The following is a 25,702-nucleotide window of genomic DNA, read 5'->3' as shown; positions in this document are numbered from 1 at the left end:
TTTCCATGGTTATACCTTTCCTACATGCCTTAAGAAGAGCTTCAAGTGTTGGGCATTTAATATTTTTTTATGAACAGCCTTATTACCATTTTTCAACTATATGTGATATTAATGAGAACACATCCAAATGTGTTCAGAACTAATATTTATCATAGGTTCTAAAAGTAATAAGGAGCAGGTGGAAGAGAACTGGTCTTTGGTTGAAGTTGTGACAACTGATTCAGTTATGGAAATGTCATAGTTTGAAGCATGTGATGAAGTGATGACGTGTATTCAGAAAGAAAGTAAAAAGCAATAGGCAGCAAGATAGCCAATTAAAAGATGGGGTTTTGGGGCCTTTGTAAAGATCTAAAAAGAAATCAGATGCTCCAATAAGTGCACCCCAAGGTAGGAACCGTGATTGCTCATAATAATGTGGCTACTTTGCACTGCAAGTAATGTAGTGCTGTAGGTGGATTGACCTTGTGAGACAATTTAGGCCTCACCAAGTTGTGATGTTATAGATGGATACATGTAAATCTAATGGTTGACTTGGATAGTTTTTGTTAATTTCTCAGATTCAGTTTGAAAAGATTTGAATAGTTTCACAGAGGATGGATGATACACAGTTGGTGCGTGGAATGTCCTTTATTCATGTGGGGAAATTTAAATAAATGTGCAATTTGAGTGACTTTGGACTGCAGCTGTCTGTGATGGTCGGTGGGGGGGGCTGTCTGTGATGGTCGGTGGGGGGGGCTGTCTGTGATGGTCGGTGGGGGGGGCTGTCTGTGAGGGTCGGCGGGGGGGCTGTCTGTGAGGGTCGGCGGGGGGGGCCTGTCTGTGAGGGTCGGCGGGGGGGGCCTGTCTGTGAGGGTCGGCGGGGGGGGGCCTGTCTGTGAGGGTCGGCGGGGGGGGCTGTCTGTGATGGTCGGCGGGGGGGGGCTGTCTGTGATGGTCGGCGGGGGGGGGCTGTCTGTGATCGGCGGGGGGGGGCTGTCTGTGATGGTCGGCGGGGGGGGGCTGTCTGTGATGGTCGGCGGGGGGGGGCTGTCTGTGATGGTCGGCGGGGGGGGCTGTCTGTGATGGTCGGCGGGGGGGGGCTGTCTGTGATGGTCGGCGGGGGGGGGGGGCTGTCTGTGATGGTCGGCGGGGGGGGGGGGCTGTCTGTGATGGTCGGCGGGGGGGGGGCTGTCTGTGATGGTCGGCGGGGGGGGGCTGTCTGTGATGGTCGGCGGGGGGGGCTGTCTGTGATGGTCGGCGGGGGGCTGTCTGTGATGGTCGGCGGGGGGGGCTGTCTGTGATGGTCGGCGGGGGGGCTGTCTGTGATGGTCGGCGGGGGGGGCTGTCTGTGATGGTCGGCGGGGGGGGCTGTCTGTGATGGTCGGCGGGGGGGCTGTCTGTGATGGTCGGCGGGGGGGCTGTCTGTGATGGTCGGTGGGGGGGGCTGTCTGTGATGGTCGGTGGGGGGGGGCTGTCTGTGAGGGTCGGCGGGGGGGCTGTCTGTGAGGGTCGGCGGGGGGGGCCTGTCTGTGAGGGTCGGCGGGGGGGGGCCTGTCTGTGATGGTCGGCGGGGGGGGGCTGTCTGTGATGGTCGGCGGGGGGGGGCTGTCTGTGATGGTCGGCGGGGGGGGGCTGTCTGTGATGGTCGGCGGGGGGGGGCTGTCTGTGATGGTCGGCGGGGGGGGGGCTGTCTGTGATGGTCGGCGGGGGGGGGCTGTCTGTGATGGTCGGCGGGGGGGGCTGTCTGTGATGGTCGGCGGGGGGGGGCTGTCTGTGATGGTCGGCGGGGGGGGGCTGTCTGTGATGGTCGGCGGGGGGGGGGGCTGTCTGTGATGGTCGGCGGGGGGGCTGTCTGTGATGGTCGGCGGGGGGGGGCTGTCTGTGATCGGCGGGGGGCTGTCTGTGATGGTCGGCGGGGGGGGCTGTCTGTGATGGTCGGCGGGGGGGGCTGTCTGTGATGGTCGGCGGGGGGGCTGTCTGTGATGGTCGGCGGGGGGGCTGTCTGTGATGGTCGGCGGGGGGGCTGTCTGTGATGGTCGGCGGGGGGGCTGTCTGTGATGGTCGGCGGGGGGGCTGTCTGTGATGGTCGGCGGGGGGGGCTGTCTGTGATGGTCGGCGGGGGGGGCTGTCTGTGATGGTCGGCGGGGGGGGCTGTCTGTGATGGTCGGCGGGGGGGGCTGTCTGTGATGGTCGGCGGGGGGGGGCTGTCTGTGATGGTCGGCGGGGGGGGGCTGTCTGTGATGGTCGGCGGGGGGGGGCTGTCTGTGATGGTCGGCGGGGGGGGCTGTCTGTGATGGTCGGCGGGGGGGGGCTGTCTGTGATGGTCGGCGGGGGGGCTGTCTGTGATGGTCGGCGGGGGGGGGCTGTCTGTCATCGGCGGGGGGGGCTGTTTGTGATGGTCGGCGGGGGGGGCTGTTTGTGATTGTCGGCGGGGGGGCTGTCTGTGATTGTCGGCGGGGGGGGCTGTCTGTGATGGTCGGCGGGGGGGGTTGTCTGTGATGGTCGGCGGGGGGGGCTGTCTGTGATGGTCGGCGGGGGGGCTGTCTGTGATGGTCGGCGGGGGGCATTCTGATGGTCAGTCGGCGGGGGGCATTCTGATGGTCAGTCGGCGGGGGGCATTCTGATGGTCAGTCGGCGGGGGGCATTCTGATGGTCAGTCGGCGGGAGGCATTCTGATGGTCAGTCGGTGGGGGGGCTGTCTGTGAGGGTCGGCGGGGGGCTGTCTGTGAGGGTCGGCTGGTGGGGCTGTCTGTGAGGGTCGGCGGGGGGGGCTGTCTGTGAGGGTCGGCGGGGGGGGCTGTCTGTGAGGGTCGGCGGGGGGGCCGTCTGTAATGTGATGGTGGGCGCAGGCCTCTTTGTGATGGTCGTCGGGGGGCTGTTTGTGACGGTCCTGGGTGGTTGGGCGGGTGGTTGGGGGGGGCTGTTTGTGACGGTCCCGGGTGGTTGGGGGGCTGTTTGTGACGGTCCCTAGGAGAGGGTGAGGCAGCTTACTGTCCAAGGGGGAGTGTGGGTGGCGGCTGTCTGGCCGTCCCTAAGGTAGTGGAGGGTTGACGGCAGCTGTATGACGGTCCCTGGGGGAGCGACTGTCTGATGGTCCCTGGGGGAGCGACTGTCTGATGGTCCCTGGGGAATGGAGGGGGGCTGTCTGATGGTCCCTGGGGGAATGGCGGGTGGCTGTCTGATGGTCCCTGAGGGAGTGGAGGAGGTGCTGTCTGATGGTCCCTGAGGGGGGAGGCTGGCTGTATGATGGTCCCTGGGTAGGGCTCTTTGACGGTCCAGGGAGGGACGGGCACTTATCTTTCAGGGTCTGTGAGACAGTCTTTGATGGGATGTCTGGTTGCTGGGGGTAAAGTGTGGTGGTCTGCTGGTTGGAGGTACAATGGTTGGGGAAGGCCTGTGTGATGGTCTTTTGGGGTGTATGTGTGACAGCGAATTGTGCAACTGTGAATGTTCATGTAGGCGCCGGGCTCAGTATCCATGCACCCCGATTTGGAGCTCAATCTTTGTTTCTGTTCACCGATTGATAATGCCAATCTGTCACTGTTGAGAGCAGGTCGCAGTCATGGTTCTAAGAAAATGATTCTGTTGTGTGTCATGCACTTTCCTGTAGGCATCCCTACTTTGCTATATTTTCGGTCTGTAAGCTGTAAAATCTAGAACCCATCTGTACAGGCCCATGCAAATTCGTTGCAATTGTTTTTTGCTCCGCTCTGTTTGTATGGTCTAACTTGAAAGCGTAGCTGTCGACAGGCAACTATGTGAGCAATCACCAGGAGAGGGGCTCTGGGTCCTCCCACATGTTGGGAACCAGGAGCACATGTTTTGACTGGGGAGACGTTGTGAGTTCTTTCAACAACAAAAAAGTGCTTGCCCTGCACACAGCTATGATTATTTTGTTTTATTCAACTGCCGGAGCCTTATCTTTAAGGGGGGGAGGGGCGCACATGACAGCGTAACACTATTAAAGTGTATAACTAGATAATGTATGTTTTTGTCTGGCACCAGCGCAGATGGGAGGAGAGCATTCATAAACCTACATGGATGTTTAGGTCTGGCTTGACAAGGCTGCTGGCATGCCCTTGGACTCACATCAATGTTATTCTACAGTTTTTTGCTTTCACACAAATGCATATCTATTCACATGCTATTTACGTGTAATGCTTCACATTACCATACAACTTTCCTTTTAAAACCCGGCCTATTGGCATTGTCAATGCTTGTTCTGCATTTTAGATTCGCAGACGGCGGCTTGCTCGACTGGCTGGAGGACCATCATCTCAGCCCACTACGCCACTTACTTCTCCACAAAGAGAGAACCCTCCTGGCCCACCGGTTGCGGCTTCTGTCCCAGGTCCTTCCCACAGCCTTGGCCTCAATGTTCAGAGCACGACCCCGGCTACCTCCCCAATTGGAGCTTCAGGTATGTAAACAGCCGTGGAATATATGGGGTGACTGAGCATTTTTGTCTAGTCATAGGAAAAGCACCTGTTAGGTACTAAGACTGGGCGATTTTATTCATGGTTAATACTTGTGAAATGTTCGTTATTTAAGAATATTATGCAAGGACGTCATGGTGGTGAAATTGTATGCATGGTATTTAATCATGTACAGAAGGTGCTCGACTCGCCACCTTATTGTACTGTCTATACAGAGTTTAAATTCACAAACTGTTTTGCGAGCCCAGTGGTTGCAGCTCCAGCACACGTTTGTTAAAAAAAATGTTTATGCTTGAAGCAATTCTACCACTAGCAAAACCTTTGCTTTGAGCACAAACAAAAAACACAACCGATATTAAGCGATTATATAGGTGATACAAACGTCATACCATAAACCTTATGGTAGTAACTCCATAGCTGGCTCGGTAAGTTCAGCAATAGCGGGTGTCTCTATCCGAGTAGCAGTGGGTTGCGAAATGAATTGTTTTTTGGCTTCAAAGGGCAATTCTGTTTGTGATGACTCGCATATATATATTGTGAGTATATATGGTACACATAGAGAGACAAAGCCTCTCAAGGACCATTCTCTGTAGTCATCTTCCCCTGCACAGCATATGCTGATAGTCGTGCACTGCCTCTGACGGAGTTTGCATCAGTGAGGGACATGCACTGCTTCATGACCCAACGCGCCCCTCACTGGAGTCAAGAGTACAGTGTTGGGTTCTCATTGATCATAAACCTACTAGGGGGGTGGTGGTGGGGGGGTAGATTAATTGAGACTTGGACCCCATAATAATATTATGTCTGTGTGTCAGTTGAGATTTCTTCCACTTGGACCACTCATGTGCCCCTTGACTACTGTGTCAAATGGTATGAGTTCCTAACCTACTTTCTCCTCCTCGAGGTAAGCCTTGAATGCTTCTTCCTAAATAATCCAGGAGAAAATCGAGTTTTATGTCCCCACTAGGAGCCTTCGCTCACTCCATTTAGCTCTGGCAGGAACTAAGCGCATCAGGTAAGTGAGAACCGGTGGGCGATCATTCCCCTATCTGGCAGCTAAGAAATGAAACGAGCTACCTCTTGATCTACGGCTCACCTCCAACTACTTACTGTTTCGGAAAAAAACTAAAAACTTACCTGTTGCCCAAGCACTAATTCCTAAACCCGCCACCTTACCACGACAGCCGCTACCAGCGCCTTGATATCCTTCGGGATGAGTGCAGCGCTTTATAAATAAATAAATAAATAACTACCATTTGAGAGTCAAGTGTTCAAAGGAAATAACTTGTTTTCCCAGTTGGAGTATAGTTGTGCTCAAAGCCCTGGCGCACTAGTTTTGACTGCAACAGGCCATAGAGACTGAAACAGAAATGCAGTCCTGCTCACCTGTGCTTAGTTATTCATTGAGCCAGATAGTTGCATAACAGGTCCTTGGTATAGGAATGCACAATCTGTTGCCTAGGCAGAGGGTTCTTACTCCAGCCCTTTTAGAGAGATAGAGCAAGATCAAAAGGAAAGGGAACATGGAGAGAGGAAGTTGTTGTAAGAAACTGGATTATTATTTGGAGTGGATGACTACCACAATCCTTGTTAGTCACTAAATTAACCCCAGCTCAAGTCTCAGGGTAGCTATGGCACAGAACAGGCTTAATGTAGGGCGTTCTGCAGCACCAAAATAGTAATAATGTCAAAATGCAATATAATAAAAACACCATAATGTCAAAAATCCAAAAGGGGGAACTGTAGAAATTACGAGTTAAGTAATAATAGCTCCAGAAGTAACAAGAGCAAATGATAGTCAATGGTCATGGTAGAACATGACTTGGGTGCAATTTGAGGCTGACCGCAATGGAGCATTATTCGGGCCAACCATCCAGCTTTGTCCTGGTCAAATTTTTTACCTTCTGACTTAGTCTTTTAAGTCCCAACCAACCATAGGGGTACACTTCTACATCCCTCAGGTCCTCAGAGGAGGTCCTGGAGATAGAGGCCAACTTCAGGATCCAGTTCAGGTCCAGGTGCCACTGGTCAGCTGGTTACCGCCAGGAGAAGTCACCTTGAAGCTTTTTGTCTCCCTTTAGCCACATAGGAGTGCTGCCACCTGACCCTTGCAGTGCACATCTTTGTTCTGGGTACAAGGGAGAGCAGGCACAGTCCTTCAGGGCTCCCCTTGTGTTGCAGAAAGCAGTTCCAGTCCTTTTCTGATGTTCTGCAGGTCCAGAAAGTGTTCTGAAGACTGTGCCTGGGGATGCCACATTTATGCCTGGCGCTAGCTAGTGAGTGAGGGTGATGACTCCGTGCACCTCCCTAAACAAAAGGGCAAAAGTTTGCATGCTTTTTGGCCTTTCTACATTTGCAGTAGTTCCTGTTTGCCTTACTGCAAACAGGACCAAAATGCTATGTGTCTGGGGAAATCCACAATTGTGAATGTCTTCAGCCACACATGGGTTATGAGGCTGGAAGTGTGAGAGTGGAGTTTACTATGGTAGTCTTAGTGTCTTCCTCCATCAAACACTAAAATCCAGTTTGAGGCAGCCATTTGTACCCACAATAAACACAGAGATAGAAGTCTGGTACGACAAAAGCAGAGTTCATCCTCAACCAGACAGGAGAACCACAAGAATGGCCAATCTTGTTCTCTCCTTTCCAAGTTTGTCTCATGTGTTAAATAGTGTTCAATAGACTTTCCAAGCAGGTTTTCACATTGTGGTGTTACAGGATAACCACAGCCCTCACTCTGAAAATTCTTTGGAGTTCAGAGCATTACTTTCTGCCCATTCATGTCAGCCTATTGTTTGCTCCTGTGAGACATTTCCCACCATATTCACAACTATTCGAGGCTGAACACAATCTGAAAGCTGGCAGAGCCATATGATGAATTGCCTTGTGAAAGTTCAGACAGGTGAGGGGTAACTTTCTAAAAGTTACATTTTTAAAATAATTGTTTAAAACGTGTTAAAATGTTGTAGGTGGTCCCAGCCAGTGTGGCTCAATGGTTAGAGCGGCAGACCCTGATGCAGAGGTCTGGCCCGGGACCAGGGTTCAATTCCCCACCTCGGCGGGTCTTGGGCTCAAAATTCCACGGACCTGATAATTCTCGCCTCTGTGCCTATTCCAATCAGTCCCACTCTGCAACTCTGGGCAATAACTTGCTTAATCTCCACAACGGCCCCCACAACGCTAAGGATGCCTGGCTTCCACCTTGGGGGTGCCCAGGAGTGGATCCCTCACAGGGAAAGCCAGGATGGGTTCCACAGCGGTATTCGTACAAGTGCCTTGAGACCCTTGCGGGTGAGTAGTGCGCTATACAAGTATCAATTTCCATTTCCATTTACATCCTCGAGATAGCATTATTAGTATAAAATTTAATTTTGAAATGAAATATTCAATTAAATATTTATTGTCAATTATTTAAATAGTTACAATTTACATAAAATAAGACAAACAACAATACAATAATACATATCTGTATAAAGTCTGCTCAAACCTAATCCAAATGTAATTTTTTTTGTAATGGTGACCAATAGAAATAAAGTGCAGCATGCGGATGGAGATTCATAATTGAGCGTGAGGCAAGAAAGTCAAGCATTACAAACTATCAGCATATGCAGTTGTGGTCTGGCAGTTTATTAGGCAGTCAGTATCTTTTGCTTTTCCTCACAAATTAATAGCAGTGAGTAGTGTGTTGACATACTTGCCAAAGCATGCCAGGTCCATTGTGCCACTGGTTGTCATGCAAAAGTCCAGAGCATCTTTACAAGTGAAAATGTCGTTCATTAAAGGCATTGGTTTTAATAACGTACGTTGTGCAGTTAAAAATTCGTGCCCCATAGGTTCTCTCTTATAATCACAGACCTGCAGGTACATATGCCAAGTGATGAAGACCAGGTAGAGCAAGATTCATTAACCGGGAGGACCACGAGTCTTGCTAAGAGTATTCAGAGTTTGGTCTTTCTACTTAAGGCTGCCTTTAGACATGCTTGCATTTTCGTTCTTTCATATGATTTTATAATTGGAGCAGCTTAGGCAGTCGGGTGAACAGTATCCAGATCAGCCTCCCTTGGGAGAGACTGGACTTGTTTCTTCAGAATGGATTTTACACCTGAGTTCGAGACTGTGGTAGAAAAGATCTCCTGCTGTCCTTTTCTAAAATGTCTGGTTTGGCTTGTTGGATTGTATAGTAGTCATCCCAGTCAAACTAAACTTGAGACATAGCAGCGAACTACGGATGTTTTACAGAAGGTGAAACATTTGTCTTTTTTAAACCTGTTTTTATTAGCATTTTCCATAATCAAGAGGTAAAATACCAATAAAATAAATATTGCAGCAATGCTAGACACACAGAGTGATTCAGAATTCCAGTGAACATGAGATGCCTCGCGGAGCCCCCACCAGATAAGGGTCATCACTCCCATATTGACAACGCTCAATACATTAGTACAAATCATAGAGGTGGCAATTGCAAAAACAACAAGTGGTGGCAAAAACAACAAGTGATGGACTGAATGTGGATCAATGTCACACACTCCCCCAGTCAAAAGATCTGGGCCCAAATCCATCGTTTTTTTGCACTCCACACCACCCTGGGTTAGACAATGGCGATATGCAAGTCAGAGCTGATTTGCATATCGCCATTGTCTAACCCAGGGTGGTGTGGAGTGCAAAAAAACGATGGATTTGGGCCCAGATCTTTTGACTGGGGGAGTGTATGACATTGATCCACATTCAGTCCATCACTTGTTGTTTTTGCCACCACTTGTTGTTTTTGCAATTGCCGCCCTAAGTGCGCTGGGGATGCCCAGACGTGGGTCCCAGGCACTCCACACCACTTGGAGTCAAGCTAGCCGGGCTGATGAGAGGTGTTACCTCGAAACCGGTCCGGTCCTCGGATGCTTGATTCCGTTCTGGGAAGGACATGGCTTTTGTAGTTCGGACTGGACTGTTCCCATGGGGCAACAGGGTCCGAGCTGATTTGCATATCGCCATTGTCTAACCCAGGGTGGTGTGGAGTGCAAAAAAACGATGGATTTGGGCCCAGATCTTTTGACTGGGGGAGTGTGTGACATTGATCCACATTCAGTCCATCACTTGTTGTTTTTGCAAATCATAGAGGTTCCAGCATGAACCCCCGGCCCATCACACAACAAATGTCAGCTTGTTCCCCACAGCAGCAAGCACTGCTCTCTGTGCATGTTCACCCATGACTAAGGAGAAGCAGGGATAACTCAAGTGAAGGTCCTGGGGAACCATCATTAGACTCCGCCAACACACAAAAACATTCCACCATCTCACCCCTGAGATCCAGGCCCCCCCTTTTGCGTTCTCAACCGTACACACTTGCCACAGCTGACATTGCTCTGTGACTGATCACTCACTCCGACAACCATTTGTGCCAAGGTCAGGAGCAGGGGCTATTCAGTGTGTATGTGAAAAAAATTTCTGTGGTCTGTGTACTGCTGTTTGTCTAGTAAAAGGGGCAATTTCCCTGGGTAGTCTTGATGACAAAATGAGAGATTTGGTAATAGTTTTGCTCATGTAATTCCAGTAATGGCTTCTACTGAAGGACTGTAAAGTTGGAAATTTACTTTGCAAAATGCAAATGACTTCTAATGATTTCTTACTAATAGAATTTAGCTGTAAGCTGTTATCATTTTCTGTAAACCGTATCCCTAGATAGTTATATTTTGATGTTTGTGAGATAGTTAAATGGCCTAACTTACATCATTGTTTCAGTTCTATCTTACATTTCCCAAAGACCATCACCTTTGTCTTACCAGAATTAGCCACCTGGAGCAGGACTCAGTCACCTCTCCTTCCCATCATTACAATCTTGGAGCAGCCCGGGAACAGGGAGGAGTTCAGTCCCTTGTGGAATTCCCGCAGCTGACTGCAGATGAGTTTAGGGGAGTAGCCTCTGTCATTACATCTGGGTCTCCACTTGATCCGCTCCCATTGAAAATTCGGAAGGAGATTGAGGTTGAACTTTTTCCCGCGCTCCGGCTTGTTTGTAACCAGTCGCTCGCCACTGGAGTGGTTCCTTCGCAATGGAAGAGGGCGGTGGTGACCCCTTTACTGAAAAAGCCCACCCTTGACCCTAAGTGCTTGAAGAACTTCAGACCCATCTCGCTTCTACTTTATCCAGCTGAAATTGTAGAGGTGGTGGCAGGCACTCTTTCTAGACATCTCGAGCATCACAAGCTCTTGGAGGAAGTGCAGTTTGGCTTTCGGCCAGCCCATGGTACCGAGACGGCCTTGGTGACCGTGTTGGATGAGCTTCGCTGGCGAGCAGACCGGGATCAGGCAGGTGTGTTGATACTGCTTGACCTGTCTGCTGCCTTCGATACGGTGAACCATGCCATCCTGCTAGACAGGCTGAGAGGTGGGGGTTGCTGGCAGGGCCCTGGGGTGGTTTGAGTCCTTCCTCCAGAATAGAGAACATGCGGTGGCCCTCCCTCCCTTCCAATCTACCATCTTGCACGGCGTTCCCCAAGGCTCAGCAGTCAGTCCGGTGCTGTTTAATATCTATTTGAGGCCCTTAGTTGCAATCGTCAAGGAATATAACATCGAAATTGTCAACTACGCTGATGATATGCAGCTGATACTTTCCCTGGAGGGAGATAACTCAACCTCCTTGGAAGAATTTCATAACTGTCTGCGAGATACGGAGGGGTGGCTGAAAGCCAATTCACTGCAATTCAATGCGGTTAAAACGGAGGTGCTATACTGCGCTAGGCCTAGGGTGCAAACTCTTCTACCCTGTAACTTCTGGCCTGGGGATTTTTCGTCAGTGGTACAGCCATTGAAGGTAGTGCATAACTAGGTGTTTTGTTCAATAATGAGCTTTCCTTGGAGGCACAGGTATCGAAACTAGTAGCTGGCTGTCTAACTGTCGTCCGACTTCTGAGAAAAATTCTTCCCCTACTACCGCCCCCTGCCCGGGTTGAGGTGGTACTTTGCACTATGCTCCGCAGGCTAGATTATTGTACCTCCTTGTTGCTGGATTCTCCACACTATCTTATGGATAGACTCCAGAGAATCCAGTCTGCGGTGGCTAAACTAGCCCTGGGGTGGCCGACGAGAGCTTCTTCCTCTACGGCCTTGGCCCAGCTACACTGGCTCCCTGTGAGACAGAGGGTACAATTTAAGTCTTTCTGTCTGACCTTTAAGGCCCTGCATGATTTAGGTCCTGTTGGCCTACAAAGGAAATTTAGATAGTATGCTCCAGCCCGCAGCCTACGATCCTCCTCTGCTAGGTTGGTGACAATACCTCGGTTCAAGAAAACCAAAGCAGGAGGAAGATTGTTTGGCGTAGCCGCGGCGAAACTGTGAAATGCTCTCCCGGCTGAGCTTAAACACATTTCCGTTCTCCTCCTGTTTAGGAGGAGATTGAAAACAATACTCTTCCCGAAATTCTAGTCTGTCACCGACCGCCTTTGCTGTTATGAGTCTGCCTTTAGGTGATAGATGCGCTTTACAAATGCAATATATAAATATTGGTTATGTAGTTCATATTTAGCTCGGTAAAGCCGGGCTGCATGCACATTTCAGTGTGGTCAGGAATGAGCAAGTCATTGGCAAATTGACTAATTGGCAATCCGTGTGTTGCGATCCTCAGTGGGATTGTTTGCCTTTGTAAGTATGCGACTTATTTTTGATGTATGAAGATCGAAGAACATAGGAGCTAAAACACACCCTTTTTTAAAATCCCCAGCTAGTTGTGATTTGGTTTGTGGCTAAGTTCTGTTTACCTAACCTTCCAACAAACTCAACATCTGCCGCCTCTCCCGTGTACTGCACTCAGTGGCTTACAGTAATGTCAGGGCGGCAATGGTCACCCTAGGTATTGAAAAAGCATTTGACATCCTGTGGTGAGAATACTTGTGGGAGGTCCTCAGAAAAATGGAACTGTACTGTGGTTTTATCAGCTGGTTCCAGCTGCTGTATCGGTGGGAGAGTAATCATGTGTGCATGGGTGATCAGATATCGGAGAGCATGACCATCGAGAGAGGTACGCGGCAGGGGTGAACTCTCTCTCCATTGTTATTCGCTTTGGCGATTGAACGACTGTCAATCCGACTAAGGAGGGATATGACCAAATGGGGAGTTACTATTGATGGTCGCACCCATGTGGTGTCCCTCTATGCGGATGATGCGCTTCTGTATGTCCACCATCCAAAAGCAGCAATAGCGGTTTTATTGGAAGTGCTGCACTCCTTTGAACAAACATCAGGCCTTCGCATCAACCACCGAAATTCGGTCCTCCTCCCCTTGGCCGATCTGGCACAGGTGGATGTACAAGACCTCCCAGTGGTGGCGTTCAGTTGGAAGACCGACCATTTCCCATATCTTGGCGTACAGGTGACACATCGACCAGATGCCCAGTATGCACTAAACATATGAGCGGTCATCAAGAATTTGAGAGAATCCATTCGCTTTTGGAATAGACTTCCCCCTCTCAGTTATGGGACGGGTGGCTCTGGCAAGGATGGTAATGCTCCCTTGGTGCCTATATGCCCTTCAAAATACGCTCGGCAACATCCCGAACTCCACTTTTGAGACATTGAATAGATTATTGGTGTGATCAGTATGGGCCGGAGGACGTAGTAGGGTGATATTAGACATACTCAAACTGGACATGGATTCTGGGGGGCTAGGACTCCCAGACTTTAGGCTTTATTATTTTGCCGTATTATTACAGTATGCTGCACAGTAGTGCTTGGAGGGACACAACAAGGAAAAGGCACCTGCTAGTGGACTGGAACAGAGGTGCAGACCTACCAAGGTACCTGATGATGGACATACAGCCCCCTAGGGAATGCCCATCCGTAGTCAAACAGGTGGCGGCGGTTTGGGAGCAAGCTGTTACTCTAGTTTTTCGAAGGGCACTGTACACCAACTCACTCCCATTACAATGGTTGCAGGGGTTCCTCCAATTGCAATAAGCCATGGAAATCTCAAAAGGCCGTAAAGGGGGATGCACGATAGCCGGAGATTCATATATGAATGGGACATTTCCGACATACAATGAAGCGATAGGATGGTTCCAAATCCCTGAAAGGTCACTTCCTACAACATACCAAAATATACACAGTTTGCGAAATATGGCCCTCATTTCTGGATGAGCCGGCAGTCACATACGGTAAACACCGTTTACAACATAAGTCCTGTGCACACGTTACGATAAGTCAATATTGAAGTTTTCACCGGTAAAAAGCAAATTCGTAATTAATGAAACAAGGTAGACTCATGAATGGTTTCTTTTAAATGTATTCGGCCTTCCTTTCTGGAAGGGTGACATCAAAGCAAATAACAATTAGCCAACCAGTGTTTCGTCAAGCGGGCATTGGACCTGTGACTCTTCAGGGCTGTTGGAAGTACAAGGTTTAACAGTTTGTGTAGCTGGTGATAATTCCAACCCGGCATGAACGGGATAAATTTGAAGTGTCTATCGCAGGTGAATTGAGTAGAGGGAAAGTAGAGGACGGGCGGGTGCAACCGTCGTCGCGGCGATCTGTGTAAACGCCAATGTTGAAAGACCTGTGGTGTCTCTTCTGTGTAGGAAGATCGCCGCAACGACGGTTGCACCCGCCCGTCCTCTACTTTCCCTCTGGTATTGTATGCGGAATGGCAACGCGGTCGTTGTTACGGGATAAAGACAAATTTGTCACACACACGGCAATTGCTACTTAGTCCCTTTCTTTTGCCTCTCTCTTTTATAATGCTATGTGTAACTCCTACATTCCGATTAAAACGAATATTGTTGCACGTAATTATGCCAGGGTGTGCAAACCTAGGTGTGCCACATATGCCAAGATGTAAATTCACAAACCGCCTTTTAGGCAGATTATGAGTATTGCCAGATGTGCATGTTTTAATGTAGCGCTGTAATAAAACTAAGTTTAACAAAAAAACTTTACTGCAAACCCATGTGTCTGAGTAAAAAGAAATGATTGCTCTAAGTAAGGTTGCTGGGATTCCCCAGTCTGTGAGCTAGGCCCAGAGTTTGTTACAGCTGACCCTATATAATGCTGCTGAATAGTCCATGAAGTGCACAAAGAGGAGTGGCGAGAGGGCAAAGAAGCGCTAATCGCCAAGTAGGACACCCAGACTATATTATTAGTGGTGGACAAGTGTTGCAGAAGTCGTGTTTTGTGAAAGAGATTTCGATTTGTTCTGGATGCCCATGTCTTTAGTTCTTGTATTAGAATGTTTACGTAGGCTTTCCCATCAACATAAAGTAGTGCAATTAATCAGTAATTGCCTGTGATGGAATCCCTTTTTTTGTATATGACGTGGAAGATGGACCCCCTCCAGGACTGTGACACCTCTACAAATTAGACCCATTCCAGGTACAGAGGGGTGAGCCAGTCTACCACAAACCTATGTCTGCTTTAAAGAGTTAACCTCACTTTCTCTGATTTATTAACCCCTTGCATGAGCTGAGCTCGTCATGAACTACAGTGCTCCGGTGCTCATGACGAGCTGAGCTAGTCATGGCCTTTAGAACGCTCGTACGCTGGGCTAATTCCCCTGCTGTGCTGAACGTTCTAAAGAAACGTGTGTGGCCGTGACGAGCTCAGCTCGTCATGAGCACAGGAGCACTGTAGCTCATGACGAGCTGAGCTTGTCATGAGCATGGGGGCGCTGCGCGCGCCCACCCTCCCCCCAGCACAGCAGCGGAATGTACCCAGCAGGGAAGGGGTTAAATGGCTTTGCAGACAGTGACTTTGTTTATTAGCCTTAGTGCTGTATTTAGGGTGGTTGTTCTCTAAATGTAAACATTTTTAATATATTTTTAAATGTGTATAAAAACGGAAATTGGGGTGCTTTTTGAGTTATTCTAAACATTGTTTGCCATAACTGCCAGTCCAATAGATGTGTGGATTGATAAGGGGGTTAAAGGAAAGAGGCTTTAACAGCAGTAGATTAGCCTATTTTCATATAGTTCACTAATTTATCTTCTGCGGGTGTTCACAGGACTGAAACCTGGCAGACATTCAAGCAGGAGCGCATATTTATCGGTTAAATAAATGTGGAAATATACTAATTTCAGCTTCATTTTTCCACAAAACCCAAAATAAATATGGATAAATACAGACGCAAATGGCAAAATAATAAATACCATAAAACCGGGCACCCTATCTATAAGGTGTCGGTGAATTCATCCAGGTTATTGTATTGCTCCTCACTCACAGATAATAGAAAACTCCGCCCTCCCGCATGGGAGACTCAAACATGACAAAGCAATGAAAACAACACAACACCACCTGGAAAGGGATTTCCCTTTTATAAAATGAAACCCTTCAAAGAATAAGGCATGGGGTTTTATTTATGCAACACTCTCTAACAGAAAGGCTTTTCCAGATGTCAGATGAACAAGATTCAACTGTATATAGAGATATAAATATATGTATATATGCAAGCAATAATAACAAACGTATAGGTTTAACTGCATAGAATAAAATCCCTGAAATGTAAGCACGTAATAAAATGATATAAAACTCAAGCAGATTAAACTGGACGTCCTGCAAGAAATCAGAAAGATATATACACTAAATACATCAGATGATAATAGCCACTGGAGACTTGAATGTATACACAGACACTGACACATCACAATGGCAATAATCAAAAAAGAGATGCATCACCGGCTGAAATCTTCATCTTGGCCCACTCCAGACTGGGGGATTCGCAGCAGGGGTCAAGAGACTCCACCAAACCCGGAGCCGCTGCCCTGTAGATGCATCCTTCATTCAGGCCAAGCTAATGCCAGTTTCCAAGTCAACAAACCCCAGCTTTATAAGCTCAAAGCACACTAGAAGGTTCCGAGAGGCCCTCCCTTGCTCCAAGGAAACTTACTGGAGTTGGCCACTTACCATGCAAGCATTCCAAAGGTAAAGAAGTTCTTGCGTTCCTTCCGCATAATCATGTTCCAGCCTTTATCTTAACGAAGCTTATGAAAGTCTCCGGCAGTACATTCAACAAAGCAACCGTGAACGTGAATAGCCTAAAAACTTGAGAAATCTGGTGGGGCGCCTGTGTGTGCGAAAGCTCAAGCTATACAGTCAGAATTCAAGATGACATGAACTTCATAATGCTTCCCAATGTACAACATAATGCACATTCTAGCACCACTGCTTATAACACTTCACTCCAAGACCAAGAAGTACATACCACATCTCTCTCCCCGTTCTCCCCGTTCTCCCCGTTCTCCCCGTTCTCCCCGTTCTCCCCCTTCTCCCCGTTCTCCCCCTTCTCCCCCTTCTCTCCCTTCTCTCCCTTCTCTCTCTTCTCTCTCTTCTCTCTTCTCTCTTCTCTCTCTTCTCTCTCTTCTCTCTCTTCTCTCTCTTCTCTCTCTTCTCTCTCTTCTTCTCTCTTCTTCTCTCTTCTTCTCTCTTCTCTCTCTCTTCTCTCTCTCTTCTCTCTCTTCTCTCTCTTCTCTCTCTTCTCTCTCTTCTCTCCCACCCCACACGTTCTATTCCTGGCAAGACTGCTCTACTTTGTGAAAGCACTCCCACTTTAAAACTACAAAATTACTTGAAAGACTTCTTCTAGGAAGGGTGCACCTGCAGGGAACAATGATGTTGTACATTCAGGCTAGGGTAAAATAAAACGCCAAAAGTTAATTAAAACAATGATAGTCCAAGGTCATCACGCGGTTTCAAAATATAGGAGTGCCTCTAGCTCAGGGGTAGCTCATGAGCTGCTGAAGGTCAGAGTAGCGCACCTGTGTAGTCTAGCACTACAGTTAATCAAATAAAAACCTCCTGTTGCCATTATCTCGTGTGTGGAAAACTTGCAAAAAAAGAACACTTAGCGCCTTGCAAAAATCTGTCACTCTGTTTAGCAACACTGATTTTGCCCATTTATGAAAATTATGCACCTTAATTGTAACTGCTTGAAAAAATTATCTATTTGTGTCAATTACTGTGGTTTCCACCTTTATACTTGTGATTGCGTGAATTGAAAAGTCACCTGATGGACGTCCAAGATTGTTTATTTTAGTTGCGTGTTGGGGCATTCTGCGATATCTAGCAATATGTGTGTGGTAGGGTCGCCTCCCAGGTTTCCTGCAAGAAAACCATGTCCCCGCCTTTTATGAATTTAATTGCTTCTTGTAGGCTAAAAGTCTGCCTTTAACCAGCCACATTCCAAGAAATTACTATAAGCCCGAGCTTTTGGGGCCATGCCTTCCCATTCTCTCTGTTGTTGGCGGTGCTTGGACTAGGTATCGGTCTTGGAGGTTAGCATCCATGTTATCCAACCCATTCTGATTCTAAGTTTGACGTCAATTGGGTTTGCACTATGTGGTTGCCATTTTGACTTCTATTTCAACTTCTCCAGATCTGGAGGTTCTTGGATGAATTTGGAGATGAAGCACTATTTGCTCCCTTCAGAATGCTGTGGTGATTGTTTAAATATTATCCAAAACCCTACTGTTTAAAACATGGGGATACCTTTCTGTCTCTGTTTCAGTGCCCCACTGTGCAAATACAACATTTTCGCTAAGAACTTGTCATTTAGGTTAAGGATCTCTGGTGACAATAGTAGATTCGGTTCTTGAGAACTGAGGCAATTTGCCAAATTAGATTCTTAGGACACCATTGCTCTGGTAGTGGTCTAAGGTGGAAATGTGGTGTAAGAGGTGCCAGATATTTACCCTGTTTAATACATCTCTGTGGCCCCTTGATGTATATACCGGAGTAAAGATATGTTTATTTAGTGTACATTGTTCATTAGAGTTCCAAGTAACTACATCATTTGAAGTTGTTTCTTTTTGTAAGAAGCAAGTGTTTGACGTCCAGATGGCATTGGTACCCTCTACAGTAGGAGTTAGGTTTGTTGAGTTGTTAGAACTACCTAGCTCTCTGGCTTGCAGACTATGGGTCCTAAGTGGCCGTAAGTTGTATCAACCCACTGTAGTTGACCCTGTGGATTGTTTAATTTCTGCGAGACATATGGGGACTGGTCTGAGGTTGGCAGAAACCATGTTGCATGGATATGGTCAGTATTCTTTTAAATCAATTCCTCTATACTCGTGCACTTTCTTATGTGTTTCTTGGGTTGCTGATATCATTGAGGAAATGTCCACTTAGGGGTGAATGCTCTCCGAATTAGTGGGTTGGATGGATTGAGCCTTGTGGAATATTGGTAAAGGTTTCAGTTGTACCAGTTAGTCAATGTGGGCTCTAGGGCTTGGCTTTATGACCCTCGTCCACCCTCAGTCTAGTTAGGTTTTTCTTATTTTTCTTCTCCCATCTTGTTAATGGTTTGTAAGGTGGTTTTGTCGTGTGTGTGTGTGGGGGGGGGGAGGGGGGGAGTTAATAAGTTGGCCCTCCACATGCCCCTTTTTGTCTACGTTTCTGTATCATAGATTCCTTTTGTTAGAGCTTGAGTTGACGCCATCTGTATTTGTCTCTTTTTTAACCTCAGGACAATATGGCACAATCGGTGTTTTTAGCACTAATGGGTTTGTTTAATCCTATTGCATGATCCATGGTTCTGATCTCCTCTTTTGATGAAGTGTTATTAAGATTATCCACATGAAGTGAGTAATTCTGGAAGAGGGCAGAGTTTATCAGCTATTGGAGTGCAGGTGCAGTTCTTATTCCCACCAGGGTGGAAGTGTCCACTTAACTTCTTAAATTCTTTTTTTAATTGTTATTTTATTTCCAAATCCCTGCTCTTTATAGAGTTAGCCAGTGTTTGCATCAGGTCGATCTAGTGTTCCAGTTTATGAGATTGCCAGGTTAAGGCATTTGGGGCTGCAAGGAGGGATGGGTTGTTTGACATTAATGTTGCATCAGGCCTGCATGGCCTTTTATTCCACCCTCCTGCTGTCTTGATGAATTTGCACTATAATGTCTATGGTGTGACATTGATGTGCTGTGTTGAGTTAGGTTTAATGTGCCTGGGTCAAATCCGGATTTTAGAGGAGCCACTGTATCCAATGCTGAAAAAAGTTTAATCATGGCTTTGTCACTGTCTTCTGGCTTGGGCTGTGGATCTAATATTGTGCCACTCCTTGGTCAGGAATGGACGCTGTTAAGCTACGATCCTTTTGGATAGAAGTACTCCATGCAGACGGGGAAGGATAGGCCAACTCAAAGTTGTTGATTTGGGAAGAAGTAGTGTTTAATTGAGATGGAGGCATCTTGCTTATCACTTCCCATTCTAGGGCGCAGTGAAGCAGTATAAAGCGAAAGGAGAGTTTAGTTCCCTCCTTCACCCTAGGCCTCAATATGTGTCCCCGTATCAAGTTGCCAAGTCATCAGGATATCTAGAGAGTCAATGTTGAGGTTGGAAGACTAGGTCCTCGAGTGACGTCTAAACAGCGTATTAGAGGAGCGGGGGGGTGTCTCTGTTCGGGGGAGGTGGTGGGGAATGAGCATACCAGAGATACAGGGTTGATTCTTAGAATTTGTACTAGCGGGCCCCCACTAAAGTTCCTTGCTGCTTCGCATGCTAAAGAAGGAAACCCCAACCAAGCCAGGCGAGGCAAATAAGTTGGCTGAAATCTGGCTGAGAGCCGAGGTTAAGACCGAGGGAGTGCCATCGCTGAATTGTCCACTATCCAGCCACAGAGCAGCCACGGGGGCAGACTTGATGAGGGACGAGCGGGAGTAGCAGGATGAGCAGGGCGAGGTGAACTAGGTGACCAGCGAGGAGGTGAGTGACATGACGAGCAAAACCCGGGAGAGCCCAAGAAACAGTACTTGGGCTCAAGCGGCAACAGTGGTATACAACCGTTTCAACGCAACTTTTACAACGCACTACTTTTACAACGCAACTACTACAACGCAGGATCCTTTACAACGAATGCCTTTACAACACATGACATTACATAGCAGATGCTATTACATCGCATGCCATTACAACGTAAGTATAGGTAAGTATATCATTTTATTTAAACATGTATATGATTCTTAATTTTTTTCAAAAATAATTTAATAAATATTAAAAATAAATTAAATAAACTAATTTAAGTAATTTTATATATATATAGTTTTGGGTTATGGGGTACAGGGGTATTTTTAGGGTTCAGGGTTGTTTGGGTTATGGGGTACATGGGTATTTTTAGGGTTCAGGGCTGGGTTTGTGTTATGGGGTACAGGGGTATTTTTAGGGTTCAGGGCTGGGTTTGGGTTATGGGGTACAGGGTTTTTTTAGGGTTCAGGGCTGGGTTTGGGTTATGGGGTACAGGGGTATTTTTCGGGTTCAGGGCTGGGTTTGGGTTATGGGGTACAGGGGTATTTTTAGGGTTCAGGGCTAGGTTTGGGTTATGGGGGTACAGGGGTATTTTGTAGGGTTCAGGGCTGGGTTTGGGTTATGGGGTACAGGGGTATTTTTAGGGTTCAGGGTTGGGTTATGGGGTACAGGGGTATTTTTAGGGTTCAGGGCTGGGTTTGGGTTATGGGGTACAGGGGTATTTTTAGGGTTCAGGGCTAGGTTTGGGTTATGGGGTACAGGGGTATTTTTAAGGTTCAGGGCTGGGTTTGGGTTTTACACTAACTAGATTTTGTATATTATTTTAAACACCTACACTATTTAAAAAAATATATAAATATATTTACAAATATATTAATAAAAAATTAATTTAATAAATAAAATTAAGTAAATATTTATTAATTACGTTTTTTTAAAAAATATACTTACCTAGACTTACGTTGTAATGGCATGCGTTGTAATAGCATCTGCTATGTAATGTCAAGCGTTGTAAAGGCTTTCGTTGTAAAGGATCTTGCGTTGTAATGGTGTGCGTTGAAAAAGTATGCGTTGTTACGTCATGCACCCGGCAACAGCCACTCGGCTGTCCGCTTCCACACTCAGGAGTTACTGGCTTGTCAGTGCCTAATGTACTTCGTAGCACTCCTCCTAATGCACTTTGTAGCACTCCATAACCTCACATCTGTTACTGTGCCTCTGAGAGCTGACCTGTGGCGGAACCAGCAAAGCGGCCCTCCTCTGCCTGCTCTTCTGTGTTGCTTTGCTGCCACTCCCTTCTGCTCATTACTGCTCTCCTGCAGCATCTGCGTAACATCAAAGTGGAAGTATATTAGTATTTCAATCTGCACTCTGGTTTTCTAAATACGACCGGTCAGCCTGCTACAGTAAAACAGCTTTTTAGGCCTTGTTGTGTAGGGACATGGTAGTATTAATTTTCTACATGTACTACTTTTAAATACCATGGATTGTACTTTGTGGGCTACAGACTTATAGGGTTGACTTATTAGTATTTAAATATAAAGTTTGCTCCTGTTAAAAAAGAAGTATTTTACCAGGTTGCACTGGAGGGTTAAAACTGCAGCAGCCAGGCTACACAGGGTAAGCCTGAAGCCATGTTTGCTTTGCCACTGTTTTGATGGCACAATAGGTGCTGCTGTACACTAGTGGCAATTAACGCTAAGGGTACACTTCCTACACCATACACTATGGACATATAGGCAAGGTAAATATACCCATTAGGAATAGGCCAGTTCAACCATGTTTAAAGGGGGGGGGGGCATGCAACTAACTACTAGTTAGCAGGGGTAAAGTACACAAATTCTAAAACCAGCAATAACATTGGGTCCAGCAAAAGCCAAAACATCAAGGGCAACCAGGTAGAAAATGCAGATTTCCTACAGTAGTCAGTAAGCCTGGCCAAAATGCTTTAATATGGCTTATTTTATCCAGTATTACATTGTTAGCCTGGCAGTCACAAAGTCTAATTGCCAGTCTAAATGAGTCATGCAGGATCTGCTTTTTTCTGGCTGACAAGCCCGTTGTTTTGATCAAATATCTTCTACACAACCCCTGACCAAATGCTTTCAATATATCCAAAAGAATTTGAGCAGCAGTGCAATTGAGATTTGCTACAAAAAGGCAGTGAACTCTGTGCGTATATGGACGCAGTAGCAGTTAAACCAACCAGCTTGATTAAAGGCTCAATAGGGAATAACATCAAACATAAATGTGATAGAAATAAGAGGATGATCAGCCACATAATGGATTTCTGATAAACGTTGGAAGCATGTCCTCTAGTATGCAAAATATAATCAGTACCCGTTCTGGACTGTGCTTGCTGCAAGTAAAAATAACGGGTATTTTCCAAAGAGGTCCCCAAACAGTCTCAAAATCAGAAGTGTCCTTACTTGTTTGAATGAGTTTGTGCGTACTAGTTCTGAGACCTACACATCGCTGAGTCCTGTTATCCAAGATCTTTGCACCATATAAGAAGTCCTTAAAAGTGGCGAGTTTGGCCCTCAGAATAACCCATACACTCTCATCCCCTACATTGTCACTATAAATGGAAAACACTCAAATATCTGTACCCATAAATCTACATTGAAGGACCACCCATAGCCCGATGCTGTAGATACTGAAGTCTCTTGGATGAACTGTAAAATAGCAGGCCACAAATATTTGTCCCCTTGTATGAGTGCCAGCTACACCTATTCTGGCTAAGCCCTTCCAAGAAGCATTTCAGTAATACATATAACTCTCATTCCCATTGTGAAGAAGCAAGATGGAAACAGTTTAATTTTCTGTAGATGCTGTCTCTCCGTTTCTGTGGTTGTTGTTCAAGTGTTGTTGTGTAAATCCCTCTTCACTGGCCAGAAAGTAACCGTTTTTTCCAAACAAACATTGCATTTTTGGGGACTGTGCTTGCCATGGTTTTCCGATGCTCACTGAATACAACTTTGCCCTTACTGCACACACCCAAACTATAGATCTATGGTTCTTTTAAATCTATTCCTCTTTTATTTTCCTCTGTTGTTTCCTTGGAGCTTGAAATAAAAATGCATTTGAAACTTTTCCCTTGATCATCACATCCTACTACCACACAACATTAATGTGAATTAAATACTCAAGAAACCTTTAGAAAATTAAGAGAAGCTGGATTGGCTTAGTTGATTTGGTGTGCATCTTCTTGCATTTGCATTCTTAATTCAGTTTGGGTATCTATATCCAGCCATATTCAAAAGCATGTTCCGAGTTATTGGACTTCAGCTACATTAAATTTTTTTGTAGTTCCTAAGATACCAATATCAACTCAGCTGTTCCTGTAAGTTCCCTCTCCTGGGTAGTGCATTTCAGTGTACAGTTATTACCAGAAGCACCCAGGAGCATTCATTCTAACTGGGGGGCAAAGTTGTAGAAATGAACACATCAGGAATGTGTGTAAAACAATTTCAAAGCCCATGCGATTGAATAAATCCCATGGGCCATGATCAAGACGATCAATAAGTGGAAGGTTTATCACAATACCAAGACCCTCCTTAGAGCTTGGTGTCGTTTTTGTAGATCACCAAAAAAGGAGGAAACCTATCAGAGAGACTACCAAGTGCCCACTGCAAATTTGAAGGAGCTGCGGGATTCTATGGATGATGTTGTTTAGCTTTTGCATAAGACAGTAGTATACCAAGCATTCGTCTGGAGTCGGAAGAAGGAAACCATTCAAGAAAGTCCGATTTGAATCCTGTTTGAAGTATGGAGACAAACACCCAGGAAAGTATGTAGTCACGTTGTTATAAAGAGGATTCCCACTGGGTAACCAGGAGTCAAGTAACCAGTTCACATATGTTAACAGGTGTAGGATTATTGTTATAAAATTCAGCTTTCAGCATCAAAATTACTTCAACCACACAACTAAACTACATTGGAGTGGCTCAGTAAGATACCCAACCTAAGTCCAATTTAAAATAAATGGTGTGTCCTGAAGATTGCTGTCTATCAAATCTCCCCAAGGAACTTGTCAATGTTTAAACTTCTGTAAGGAACAATGGTGCCAAATCCAGGATTGAAACTTTGTACTGACGTTTCCCAATAGATACAGAGAGTCAATTGATGTCCTAGATGCTCCCCATCCAGTACTAACAAGTGGGGAAGACTTATCCAATTATGATACATATGTTTTGATATATCTTCATCTGAAAGAAACAGTTAGTTATAGATTCCATACCTTAGAATTACCCCCAGGCGTCAGACTGGATCCGGAAAGTTTTTCGTTAGCAGTACACCTGTGCGTCGTAAGGGGGTGTCGGTCGACTCCAAGTCCATCGTTTGCATTGTGGTCGCCCGGATGACGTCGCAGTAGCTACGTAGACGCTGACGTCGGTTCTTTCTTTTTCTGCACCAGCAAGCGCAGATCCGTAGAGAACGTTACCCCCAGTCATTTTTTGGCAACTTTTGTCGACTTCGTTTTTGAGTCTCAACAGACTCCTGGTGCACGAGGGATGCCTGGCTGCAAGGCATGCGATGTGGTCCTGTACCCAATTGATGTTGGTGACTGATCCGCACCGCCTGTGCCTCTACTGCCTGGAGACCAACCAGGACCCCAAATCGTGCTCCGACTGCCGAACCATGGCCCGAAGTCTTTGAGTGAGTTGTCCAGAAAGCTCCTTGATGCCCGGCAGTCCGCTCTCTCGCTCAAGGTCCTGGTCGCGTGGGAGGTGGAGGGACTGATCGCGGAGTCATCAACACTCTTCTTCTAAGTCTTCGCACTCTGGTTCAGGTAAGTCGAAGCACAAGAAGAAGTTGAAGAAGCATTGTTGCTCTTCGACTTATCCTCGTCCGTCGGCCGACGCAACCAAGGGTGTGGGTGGTGCCCCTCACGCGGCTCCGCTTGCGGAGTCTTCAGGGTCGACGCTGGCCTTCTCTCAATTCCTGGTACCGGGAGCTACTCCTGCCCAGCTTCGTCAATTTTATGAAGCGATGCACCCCATCTTTGGGCAGCCCGACTCTGCTGGCGCGCCTTCGGGCCCCACGGACTCGGATGGGGGCCCTAGGCCTTCGACGCCGGCTGCTTCGGCCTCGGCACCGCAGGGCCGCCTTGGATCCAGACCTGGATCTGGATCACACTGGTCGAACTCATTACACCTCCATCGGCACCACGTCCGCAGCTGACTGGACCCCCAGCCGGCATCGACCCCGGCTTCCGCCCCCCGATGTGGACACTGAGCCGGACCGGTGTCGACGAATGCCAGATCCGGTGCCGAAGGGTACTTTAGTCCCTGTGTTCCACCCTGGCCAGTTGCAGCCAGATTGGCAGCCAGGGGGGGGAGGAAGGCATGGAGGGGTCTGGTGACCCTTTAACAGACCAGTTAGATTACGATCCAGACTGGAGAGAGGAACTGGGGAATGCCAGTGGTTTGGATACCTCCCCAGACCTAGGCATGTTGTCTCCTCCTACCATGGCTACGAAGGAGGGTGCGTCATACGCATTGGTGTTGCGTAGGGCGGCCGAGGCTCTCCACCTCGAGCTACCTACGGTGGACTAACCTCCTGACAGAGGTCATTCAACC

The 25,702-nt window shown here is 47.2% G+C and overlaps 1 protein-coding gene across 2 annotated transcripts in view; it reads left to right on the top strand.

Moving 5' to 3' along the window:
* Positions 1–25,702, top strand: part of UBE4B (ubiquitination factor E4B) — a 1,174,709-nt gene that overhangs the window by 44,174 nt on the left and 1,104,833 nt on the right. For both annotated transcript variants that reach the window (XM_086921364.1, XM_086921363.1), the window contains exon 2: positions 4,213–4,399. In XM_086921364.1, the coding sequence (XP_086777490.1) occupies positions 4,213–4,399 (187 nt within the window). The remainder of the gene's footprint in view (positions 1–4,212; positions 4,400–25,702) is intronic.

Source organism: Lissotriton vulgaris, chromosome 5 (genome assembly GCF_964263255.1).
Source record: "Lissotriton vulgaris chromosome 5, aLisVul1.2, whole genome shotgun sequence".
NCBI classification, from domain to species: Eukaryota; Metazoa; Chordata; class Amphibia; order Caudata; family Salamandridae; genus Lissotriton; species Lissotriton vulgaris.
The sequence above is the reverse complement of the archived record's forward strand: the minus strand, read 5'-3'. Positions and strand labels throughout refer to the sequence as shown.